The sequence below is a fragment of the Hippichthys cyanospilos genome, chromosome 4, assembly GCF_059441005.1.
Source record: "Hippichthys cyanospilos isolate Australia breed blue-spotted pipefish chromosome 4, RoL_Hcya_1.0, whole genome shotgun sequence".
Taxonomy (NCBI): Eukaryota; Metazoa; Chordata; class Actinopteri; order Syngnathiformes; family Syngnathidae; genus Hippichthys; species Hippichthys cyanospilos.
The window spans coordinates 12,224,380-12,237,031 of NC_142372.1; the positions used below are offsets into that span (position 1 = coordinate 12,224,380).

The following is a 12,652-nucleotide window of genomic DNA, read 5'->3' on the forward strand; positions in this document are numbered from 1 at the left end:
AAACGTTAAACTTATTTAGCAGTTTTCAGCGATAAGCACGTTATTTTTCATGTACAATGATTACACTCAAAAACATATTTCCCACCTGCTGTCAACTGAAAATGACATTGCGTTTGCTCAAGGCTGGATTAACGACCAATCATGGCTCCCCTGTTGTCTGGGTTTGGTCATGTACCTTTGTAAATTGTGCCGTGGTTGGTCATTTTCATGCCTTGAGTGCATGAGATGTTTTCACTCAACAGCAAGTGGAAAATATTAGGCGATATTAAATATACATAAAAAATAAGACAGTTGTCTAATTAATTATAGCCCAAAAAACCCCAAAACCTTTTACTGCTGAAAACTGCAGAATAAGTTTAAAAACCCTTTGAAACGGATAGGGAGTTTAGAAAATATTTGATATACAAGGTGAGTCAGAAAAACTCTGACTGATCTCAAAAAAGGTATACAGTACAATAATTCAAAAATTCACCATGGAATGCAAACCCTGTTTCGCCTCGGAATAAGGAAAAGAAATCGCACGGAGCCAAGTGGAGTGAGGAGGTAGGTTGCTCCAGCATGGTGACCTTCTTGGCCAGGATCTATCAGATGCTCAGGACAATTGTGAGCAGCCATGGTGAAGCGACCACATTTTATCCTGTTACGAATGAGGATCTCACAATATGTCCTATTTAATGGGACAACTGGTAGCTTGGGTTTGACAGTTAAGCTTTCTTTCACAAATACTTACTCATGTTAATACAATTACCGTACATCAAATGAATCATACAATAGGTTTTTTTAATCAGTGATCTTTGTTTATTAAAAATACATAAATTTGCAACTAAAATACGTGTACAATGTACCAACACAAGAATCTACAAACATTAAAATGATCAGAGCTTCATTAAAAATCAGGAAGATGGTAGTGTTTGAACTTCCACGATCCTTCATTAAAACTGAAAATTGTGCTTTCAGCATAGCCTTGTAAGAAATACACAAATCAACACGCGTTCATTTTTCACCTTTATATTACCTCCCAAATTTTGGATAGATTTATACTGTATACACAATATGTGTATATGGATACTGTATACACTTTATATTACCTTCCAAATTTTGGATAGATTTATATAGTCTACACAAAATCAGTAAAGCAGCACTGGACCAAAACAGGTAGACGTCCGTGTCATCGGAGGCAACTCGCAAAATTTTAAGGCTGCTGAGCATATTGCAACAGGTCAAGAGGATCACATGGAAGCACGGGTGATGTCATCATGGCTAAGGTGCTGAGGCTTTGAGAATAAGGCATCTGGACCTTAATGGGCTCAGTAAAGGAAACCAGGAGGTACGGGGGGTGAGGTGAGGTACGCAAAGCCCGCATTGAAATCAACCCGTTACTAGAGAGATTAGCGTGAAGTATAAATTAAGTATTTTGTTGGGTGACTTGATGCTGGGATTGGCGTTTCAGTTACTGCCTTCGGGATGAGCTGGAGTGGGCGGAAGGGAGCACACGTCCACGTCGTGATTTATCCAACGCTGGTCTCCAGCTTGTCTCTGGTTCTCCTGTTGCTCCGTGTACTGGATCAGCAGGGCTCCCACTTGCTCCTCGTCATTAAACGGATTGGCTTGGAAACTGGACTCTAGCCATGCTCGATACTGTGTGGACATTGATAGAAATGTAATCCTTAAAGCGGTCCCAACAAATGATTCACAACAGATTCTAGGTACTCATCTACTACGATTCAGAATTACTATAAAATATCACAAAATCAATTTATTAAAAAAAGTGCTTCTCATAATGCCAGAAAAAGAGCCAACAACATCTGCAAAAGCCAACTCAAGAATTATCAATAAACAAAACGGGGTTACAGAGAAGGCTAAGAACTTGAGTCAAAACAATCTTTTGCAAAAGAGGGAGAGCGCGCCAAGGTCTTCCGGTGTTCTCAGACGCCCCTCTTCGTTTTATTACAATTACAAGATTACAGGTTTCACAGTAATACCATATAAGGAAGGAAGATGTGCAAGCAGTGTATTTTTATATGATAACAATTTACAACAATAATATAATAATAATAATAATAATAATATATTAACAATAATATTGCTATTAAAAAAATATTTTCAATCACTGACTAAGGACACTAAGAGACCGAGAGTCGAATACGCTATAAATGTATGATACGGCACAAGTCTCCAGCCTTAGTGCTAACTACTAACAAGGTGATGCATTCAAAATGTTACTAACTGCAAATGTCAAAATGTGGGCTTTCTAGCGATCTGTAAAAGCTGACATATCAAGAAGAATGATGGGGTTGAAATTACTTTAGATATTTTACTTTATTACAATAAATGTTATGTTCACAATGCCTCATCTAATAAAGCTTGGGTCATACATTTTAATGGTTGCAATGTCAATGAATAAAATTGAAACACAAAAATAGACAGTATTTGGATAACAAGAAGAACCATAACAAATTCACAAAACGTCACTATCGTTGATAGAAATGTCCTCAGTCAATACAGTACTGTACATAATAAGTGGTTGACGTGTTAACCTTGTCTGACAGCTAAGAATTTCACTTCCTAAAACAAAAATCTCCATTTCAAATCATCACAGGTTAGTGAGTTTAATAGATTTTAGTTTACAGCTGTTAACTCATTTTACCACTTAAATTGCAATTACTCTAGGAATGTTAAAACGTTACTTAAAATATTGCCCGTACAATAAATACATTTTCACAGTGACCATACTGATTAGTAAACAAATACATTTTAACAGTGACATCTTGACTGACTGTTTCAATTTCCACTGTTTTCACTGTTAAATATTTTTCAAATTGTGGTCTCTACCAATGTGTTGAACTAATCCTTCCACTTCAGTGGACCAAAACTAAAAATGTGTTCAGCAACTGATATGAATTAAACTGGGGACAAAGGTTAAAATCAGCTAATCTAAACTTGTTTATAGCGGCACAACTGAATTACAAAGACTTTATTTCAAGTTTCTACATCATAAAACGTATTACATCTTATGCAACATAAAATTTTATTGCATTTAGTGGTCTCCGTCAATTACCTTGATTAAAGTAGGCGCTAAGAAGACTCATTCTTATCAAAAGGATATCATAAAAATCCGATTGTGTTCATTTTCAGTTTAAATCCCTGCACTTTAAACTTCCTCTCAAATCAAAAATGAGGAAATAATGAATTACATAAACGATCATCACTGTATTAAAAAATGTTAATAGTAACAAGATCTATACAAGACTTGTTTGAGGAGTGGTATCAATATTTCACATATATATTATTGTGGTTGTCAAAGGTGCAATGGATCACACTGAGGGATGTTCCCAGCATTTTTACATGAGAAACAGCCCCTAGAATAACATAGGGCAGTTCTACAACATTGCAAAAAAATAAAATAAACATACAGTGCGGTGCTCATCTCTGTGAGAACTGTTGACATTGTATTTTCAGAAAACTTATCCTTACATAGTTTTACTTTCAATAGTTGCTTGACAGAATATTGAAAAAAAAAAAAAAATCTTTGCAAAGCCAAATGCAAACATTGTATTAGCTGTATATCTTTGGTATACCATCTCAGAGGAAATGAGTACACGACACAAAGAAAATGCCAGTAGGAATTAATCAAATTTGGTAGTTTTGTTCAACCGTAGTATTTTACAGGAAGATAATCATATTAAAAGATTAAAGAAAATTATTATAACAGAATGTGAAACTAAACATTTTCAATTTGACGATTCCACTTGAAGTCAAAAATTTTACCCAAGCAAATACTGTATGTTACAACCTTCATGGAAATTAACTGATGAAAAAAAGCAATTAAGTGTGGATTTTTTTTTTTATATTATTTTAAGCCACTGTAATATTACACAGAGTAAGCATTATCACTATAATTAATTTCCTTCAAAAGTATTTCACATATTTTTTTTAATACAAATTGTAACTAAATACCAACACAAACATTAGACGCAAATATATCTTAGTGAAAAGTTAAACGTAAACTGTACTGTATGAACCTATACTTGAACCACTGGTCTAAGAAGTTTATTACATACTAGTGTACTATAATATGTTACTTGTTTTCATGTAAATAGTCAGAGAACTCATAAACAGAAATGAAATTTCCTCTCAAATCCTCGAAGTCAAGCATGCAAGATGCTGACAGTCATGCAAAACACGTGATGAGCAGTACTGAGCTAATGCAATCACTGACCCCACCCCCCAGCCACCACCACTTCCTGTGGTTTCCCTTCTTCACGCAGCGATTGCTTAATTATTTTATTTTGACTGACGTGGCAGGACAGATTGATAAATCTATTAAAGCCTTCTATCTTCAAGCAACCGCAGTACTGATTTTTCAATCTATCATAACAGTTATTGGATGTTATGACATTGTACTGATGTACCTAAAAAATGGTCACCATGGTGACCGTTTAGCGTATACCTCTGAGACTTGCGTCGTCTGGTACTCCTGCAGCTGCTCTTGGAAGCCGCAGTTCGGTCCGACAAAAGAGCGAACGGCCTTGACGGCGGTGAGGCACTCCTCCCAGGTGTAGTGGGTGACCGTCATCAAGTAGGCTACCACCATGGTCGTACTGCGGGACACACCTGCAAGGCTGCATGGCCGACGTATGATTCAGCAATTGAACCCAAATGTAACATAGTCCGTGGACGATTATCTGCTCATTCGACGACCCAGTGAAGGCGCCGGAGTTAAATCTTTATAAAAACAGTGGAAAAAATATAAATTGAACAAACTACTGTGGCAATTATTGTCAACTATCAGGTTTAGTTTTACGACATGACTCCTCAGTCGATCAAATCGGACATGCTGATGTTCCGACCTTTTCTGTCTTGACCAATGAGGAATGCTGTACTTGTAAAGCTTGATTGAAGGTTTAAAATGGATGGATGATCTTCGCATATGTGTAACAAAAAAAAGGTTCTTCAGAAGGGTTTATGTGCTATAGTGCAAATTTTCACCCTATCCCTAGTGTTGATCATGAAATTCAAAAACAGAAACCTTTTTGCCCTACAGCCCACAGTCTATCACGACTCATACATTGACCAATCCCAGTATTAGGTACACAAGCATACAAGAGCAATCTCGTAATTCCGTCCATTTTGATGGGCATCTTAAACAATACTTATTAGAGTGGATATCAGTAGTATCGTGCTGAGAGGCACTTCTCAAAGGTGAACTTAATGTGACAGATGACCTACCAGTGAACAAGACACGCTCCACCATTCAGGCGACATTCATGGATGAAGCGGATGCATTCTTTAAAATGTTGTAACCTATGAAAGAAATTTGAAATGGATACAATCAAAACATGGAACTGCTTTCAGTTCAGTAAGCAAACAAGTTTTACAGGCCACACTTCCTAGCACAGAATATTGTATGACACATAGAAAATGAGAAATCTTGAATTGAAACTATATGAATTGAGGACCTGACTTTGTGTTTGTGATTTGCAAAATTGGGATATGATACCGGCCTAATACATGGATGACTCAGGATAAAATCGAAATCTTAAAAATGAAGTTGCTAGTTTGAATGTGCAGACTTGAGTCGAGAATTGCTGCTCCAACAGGGACTTAGGTAGAAGAGAGCACAGAAAACAGACAAGGAAAATGAGTGTCCTTTATTAGTGAAGTTAAAAACAAACAACAAGTGATTCTGGCATAATAATTCATTGGGAACCGAAAAAGAAGTCTCAAACAACAAACAACATAAAAAACAAAAGCATCTAACAAAAGGAAACCAGACAACTGTTATGTATGACAATCCTCCTTGCAGACAGTTAGGAAACACTGATAGTGTTTCAAATAATCAAGAAGCAGAAGGCTGATATAGCGGACTCCCGGGGCCAGCTGCTGGTTACTCAACAGCAGACAAAGTAGACAAAGCCGCTGGTTAAAATAAGACTCATTCCAGCAACACTTCTCTCTGAGACCCAAAGTCCACTTCACAATTTGTCTTCTCAGCACTTTGTTCTGTCTTCCCAGCATTGAAGCTTCCGCTCATCTTGTTAAATATGCAGAAATTCACTTTGTGAAAGAGTATTTAGGTTAAACTAGCTGAATCTGGTAAAAAGCACCGAAAAGCTGCCTCTCTAATGATACTGCCGAATTGAGATATTACGGCAAAGGGAGTTGAATCATACTATGTATCGTCATTCTGTATTATTCTTTATACTACTGAAAAAAATACTCAATCAAGGGATAATGCATCATAAGAACATTATTTGAATACATAAAACAAGTAGAAAAAAAAGTGTGTCAAGGCTTCTTTTAGTTGGTTAAGAAAACTTGATACACTTTGTGACGCTCAAAAGCACTCTTTCTGAAAATCAACCTTTGTATTTGTGTGGATAACATTTATGGATATACAAAGACGAAAAAACAACCCCACAAGTATGTTATTGTGCGTTAGCCACAAGAGCGAAGGATAAAAAAAGTATAAAGTGATTTGAGTCTCTCAATCAATTTGGCCTGAAGTGAGTAATACCCGGAAAACAAATAACAACAATAGATCAGACAAATTGAGGGAAAGTGGTTACTTATGAATATCACTTTAAAAAAATTAACAAAACAATGACCAAAAAAAAAAACCTTTCATAAATGGGCGTGCCTTATCATAATAAATATGTTATTAACTTTCTTCGATTACTTTTGAGTCAGCCTATCACATCCACTAAGTTATCCAATATGGCTTCTTCCCTATAAAGAGTATATATCCATCCATCTATCTCTCTCTCTCTCATATATGGTTGCTGTTGCATCCATCTTGTATGGCCACTTATCCTCATTTGGGTCGCTTGTTTGCTGGTGCCTAACCCAGCAGTCTCCAGGAATTTGGCAGGGAACACTTTAAACTAGTGGCCAGCCAATTGCCAGCCAGGGCAAACAGGGATGGACAACCGTTCACGCACCCAATGCCACCTTGGGACAATTGTGAGTGTCAAATACACCGGCCGTTCATGTTTTCGGAACATGGGAGGAAGCCAGAGCGCCCGGAGAGTACCTACGCAGACTCTGGGAGAACATGCAAACATGAGGGAAGGCTAGAGCAAGGTGCAATTGAACTGAGGACTCTAAACTGTGAGGCGGATGTGCTAACCACTCTGCCATTGAGCCTCCCTAACCATATTCATGTTAATATAAGTTTAATGTGGAGCGGAAAAGGAACTGAAATCAGGGGGGACTTGACACCCATACCACATTATAAACGTTAGAGCTGGACAAAGCCCCGAACATCAACATGTGGCAGCTCAACTATACAAACTTATGCAATGGGAGGGGCCTCCTTGCGAGTGGCGAGCGCGGTCGAGCGGCAGTTGGCCGCGCTCCTCGCATCAGTCAGAATGGAGATTGTGACAGAGTGGGGATCATTAAAGCGCTGGGTGGTCAGAGACAACAGCCAGATGTCACTGAGGTTTCCTGCCGCTGCTGCCTGAAGGAAGGTGCCTGATTGCAACATTGGAGGTCAGACCTCTCCAGGCCCTTCAACAACCTCCAGTGAAGAAACAATGCTCCATTTCTTATCTACTTACAGTCACTCTGTGAAGCAGATGTCCAAAATAGAAAAAAAGATGCCTGGCCTTGCCTTTAGAGTGCCTTATTGTCATGCTACGTAAAAAAAAAAACCCAAAGATGACTTGTTGGGCTATCTTTTAGACTCTAGAAATTTTAAAAGGATATATTTTTGGGGGTTCATGCATGTACATTTTTCAAGGCTTCAGAAAGACAATCAACATTTTTTTTTTTTTTTAGGTTATAGTAGTAGTCGTTAATTGAAAGTAGTCCGAGGTGTGCGAATTTGAGCATGGACACAACTGATTTATTGTGAATTTAAAGTCTCGTTGTATAAACTTGGCATTTTATCATCATTCAACCTAGGTCTTAAAACATTTGTCTGTGGTGTGTCAGGTTTAGAAGACATTTATTTCAGGTTTAGAAGACATTTTTTTTCACTTTACAGTCCATAAAATAAATAGACACGTAATGGGAAACAAAGCAAAAATTATTGCAAAAAGGTTCAGATTACACAATATTTTTTCATGTGATGCAAGTTTTGTAATTTTGTTCCCATTTTTTTCCCATAAATAAAATTGGTGTTATCAGGAGATTAAATAGTGAGTTAAATGAATTAACGTGCCTAATTAATTGATACAGCTCCTTTCAATCTCGCCTAAGAAAAACCCTCAACCAGAGATGGTTTTTTTTTTATATAAATTGTGTAATCGAGGCAGACCAAAATATTGATGGATAAGAACAACAAAAAAGTGGCTTGAGTCACTTATTTTCTTTAACAAACTTAAACCATTTACCTACTGCTGTATTTGGGACTATTTCCAAATGCTGGCTGCAACCTTTACAAAGTTAAATTTACCATTCGTTGGACAGCCAACATTCACAATGCTAACCCATTTCCGTGTCTACCTTATGCCCTCCCACCCATTTAGGTTTTGTCAAACACAGTGACAGCAAATCTGTGTCCACTTCAGGGGCATAAACGTCAAGGTAATTGACTTTTGTTTTCCAAACCTAAAAAATTCTAGCACAAGAAGCAAAAAAAAGACCGATGCAAAAAAAAAAAAAGACAAATCTTATCAGCATGAAGAAAGCATAAAGTTACATACTAAAATGAGATTAAAGCAAATAAATAACATCCCATTTAACAATAACTGTAATTAACTGATAGGAACTAGTCAGTAAAATGACAGCCCTAGTTGAAATTAATCTTGGCTTAATTTCTTGACTATATTCTTTTGTGTTTATTATCCTGTATGTTTTAAAGAAAACCAAAAGTCCTCTCCAGTGAGTGAGTTCCGCACAAAGTGGCAAGTAGGTGGTCATGCGGGGTCACAAAACATGAGGCAGCTTTTTCTGTAATGCGATCAAATATGCAGTCGTCATTTTTGGAGGGGCTGAGGATTTATGCCGTGTGCTTCGTCCAAAATGATTCAAGACAGAGTTGCATGAACAGAAGTTACATGAAGTGTATTTTGAACACCGTGACTCACAGGACTACTGCAAGGGCGGAGGGCCAACTCACAATGCTTTCAACATGATTAAGGTGACAAATGGAATTACTCCATCAAGATCTTTCTACAACAATCATATACAAATAAAAAACAAAACAAAAAAAGCATGTTGCAGTTAATTACAGAATTACTACATTTTATCCCCATATAGATAATCAGATTTGGCTAACAATGACTTGTTGATAATGAATTAAAAAAAAACTAATTTAAATAATAATGAAACCTCTTTGCCCGAATCGTCCAGATTACTCATTTGAATTCATCTTGAAAGAGGGGAAAATATCAGAAGGTACACGGTTAACTGTGTGTGTGTTTTCTACTCACAGGTTTTGGCTGGAGGCATCTGCTGCATGAATACAAAGGTAGGTCTTGTCCTGCGAATCATAATCATGAAAAACTATGCAATTAGTCAGAGCATTTATTGTGACACCCAGAACAAGACCTTGTAATACAAGAACTGCCAGTTGTTGTTTCAAAGGCGTGTTTTTCATAATAAAACAAATCAGTTCTTGCCAAGGTCCAACATAAATGAAAATAAAATCTTTCAAAAAAGTGTATCTGCTAGGAAGAAATTTTAAGATGCCACCATTTCATATGATATGCTGAAAAAGTGTTCCCAATGAACTTTTTGGATAGACATGATAACAGAGATCCCAATGAAGGCCAAAACATGGCATCTTCATCCTCTAGTTGTTTTGATAGTTCCATCAATTTTTTGTGTGTGTCAAAAGACGGAAACCCCGGCTTGACTAACTTTACTTTCTCCAAGGATGAAAAAAATATAATGCCAGAAACGAATCAGAAAATCAAGCCTGTGTCAAGTGGGATGTTTAGTGACTGTGCATTTTTACTTTATTTGGTATACAGACCTTCCTAACTTATGAGAAATGATACAAAAGATTTAGAAACCTAAATATTAGAAATTAGGAATTTTGAAATATGGACTGCAGTTTAAACAAGCCACAAGAACAAACATATGTTTCACTCCTACATATGTTGTTTAACTCATACATATCTAAGCACCAATAAAAATTGAGCAGTCATAATTATGAAGGAAATTTAGATGCATAACTATTGCATCCATGATTCATCAAACAATTTATTTGCTGTGCACACACAACTATCAATGTACAATGAGGACTGTTGAGCCAACTACAGCTCATCACTTCCCTCTTCTGGTTAATAAGACACATTAAATTTTCGTCACATTTGCAAGAAAACAAGTCATTTAGAAGACGGGACATGAATGTATTGGTTCAGAAAATTGGAAGTTGTCAATTGCACTGACCTCAAATACGGGTCTGGCATTGTTGTACACAGAGAGGATGTGGGTGATGCCATTCTGTGACAGGCTTTGTCTGTTTTCTGCATCTGGGTCAAGGACAGCGGGGAAAAAGGATCAGTTACTGTTAAAACAAAAAATTGTGGTCAGCTGTGAGGTGCAGTGAAGTCACTTGCATGTGCTCACATCATTTGCACAATGGCTAAATTTGGAACTCTTGAAAAGCCATGTTAAGTGGCCTTTCATGCAGTGACAGGCACACAGTACTTTGTAAACGCATGATATGCTATTATTAAGTCACACCTAAAGTGGAAATTTCTCATAATGAATAGCCACGTCCATAAGGAATAACTACACAAAATAGTTTTCCTCTTAAACAAAGAAGTCACATTTTCCTCAAAGGGAAGAAAAAAGGCCACAAAATGGCTTTACTTCATTTTCCTGCTTATTTTGCTTTCTTCAGAGACCACCTTTAATTGGAAAGCACCTTATTCCAAAAAATCTTAAAACTCAGAAACGTGTACAATAAAATAATCAGCCCTCCTGAACTCACTAATATGATGTAATGCACAATTTAGTAAATTTTATTCTTTGCACTTACCTTACTTAAAAGACATAGTGTAATCCAAAAGTATAAAGTATAAGAAAAATGGTGTGGCAAGCATGTGTTCCTTACCTCGTATATTCCCAAGATAAAGACCGTCAACAACCTGTGAAGCAGAAACCACAGACATGTTGGACTCTTCTTTTTCTTTACATGATAGTCAGGCTTCAAAAGGTTTGCCTAAAAAGGAACAAATGTTCAGAGCTGAGCCTGATTGGATTTGAGGCTTAAAGCTTAAGAAGCGAGCACGGGAAAGGCAACGTTCTCCACAGAGACATACAAGGCCTGAATCACTGAAGCATCTTCCTGAATAACAGATAAGAGCTGAGGACAGTGTACATGTTCTCAAACGTTTTACACCAAGTATCACTGAGAACACAATTACCTCTTCAAGAAACAACATAATGCTGGTCAACTGACAAATAGATTCTTGTGGTCCCCCTCCCCCCCCAAAAAAAAATCTCAATTCAATTTCTAAAAAGATATTACTGTGAGCCCCTTAAAATTATATACAGGTTCTACATTTCAACACCGAGTTTAGACACAGAAAAATTAACAACTACTTATTGTGAATTGAATGTCCATGCATTTGACTTCAACTGTAAATATAACTGAACTGCACATAATAAATATACTGCACCAGATTGAATAAAATCCTCTCAACACAAGTAATGGTAAATTGAGCAAGTTCACATGCTGAGCCAAAGTAAAGGTAATGTCAAATGTTATATTGATTTGATCCCCATGAGTTGACAAAGGGCAGAGGTCATATGAAGGCCACAGCATGTGGGCTCCCCGACTTGCTGAATCAGTATGCCAAAATTTGGTTAAAAACAAAACTCATCCAATTAGGCATATTCCATACATTCGGTTGATTACACACTTTGAGTTCTTGTCAATCTAAACAAACTGGAACAGTTTGATTGATCAAATTACTATTAAATCAATCACAATATAATGAGAATCTGTGTCCTGATTTTGCTCATCATCTTACATTTTCGAGTATTATGGAACTATTCGTTTTGGTTTATTCCTGCAATTACTTTTCGAACGTAAAAGTTGATAAATTGTCACAATTCTTTTGCATAATGCAACGCTAATGGATGAGCCAAAATTACATCTTATTCGAGTGCTTAGTACGTGTTCCATCCAGCAATTTAACTTCCAGCTTGACCGTAAACTGGCCTGATTACCAACATAAATGAAGACAATTTCACCGTTTCGCCCACAACAAAACATACATACACGGTAATACCAACATACCTTATTCATTCCATTGCCCATGATGGTGGACGAGTCGCTATGTTTATCTTAAAGTGGCACGGTTTCCTAGCACAAATTCCGGTTTCCAAAAACAAGCCGGGGCGAAGCGTCAAATCATTAAAGTACATTTAGTGTTCAACGATTAAGTAAAACAGGAATGTTTCCTACGCTTACAGTGCTCAAAACAGTTTCAACATGAATTGTCTTCCGGATTGTTTCTGACGTACTCAACTAGTTCATCCGGTGAGTGACGTCATTGTAAGCGACAGCTGTATGAGCTTTATAAAGCGCTTTCACTGAATGTAGGTTTGTCGCTCTATACTTATGGAATAACTTTTTGGAGTACTTCTCATGCCGCAATAATGATCAAAATTGATATTGCATAGGAGTCAAGTTCTCTCAATTCGTTCGTGAATGTGTCACTTTAAGCAAGGCCTTTGGGACATT

The 12,652-nt window shown here is 37.1% G+C and overlaps 1 protein-coding gene across 2 annotated transcripts; it reads right to left on the reverse strand.

Annotated features, from left to right (window-relative positions):
• Nucleotides 1-781: 781 nt before the first annotated feature.
• dusp22a (dual specificity phosphatase 22a) lies at nt 782-12,419 on the reverse strand. 2 transcript variants are annotated; one of them, XM_088413890.1, is made up of 7 exons: nt 12,206-12,419; nt 11,015-11,048; nt 10,345-10,427; nt 9,381-9,430; nt 5,230-5,304; nt 4,451-4,622; nt 782-1,638 (listed from the first exon to the last, which is right to left on the reverse strand). In XM_088413890.1, exons 1-7 carry the CDS (start codon nt 12,224-12,226, stop codon nt 1,447-1,449), a joined length of 627 nt encoding a protein of 208 aa, XP_088270016.1. In that variant the 5' UTR covers nt 12,227-12,419; the 3' UTR covers nt 782-1,446. The 2 variants fall into 2 exon arrangements, with proteins under 2 accessions (XP_088270016.1, XP_088270015.1); XM_088413889.1 differs by lacking the exon at nt 12,206-12,419 and having other exon boundaries at nt 11,015-11,072.
• Nucleotides 12,420-12,652: the final 233 nt, after the last annotated feature.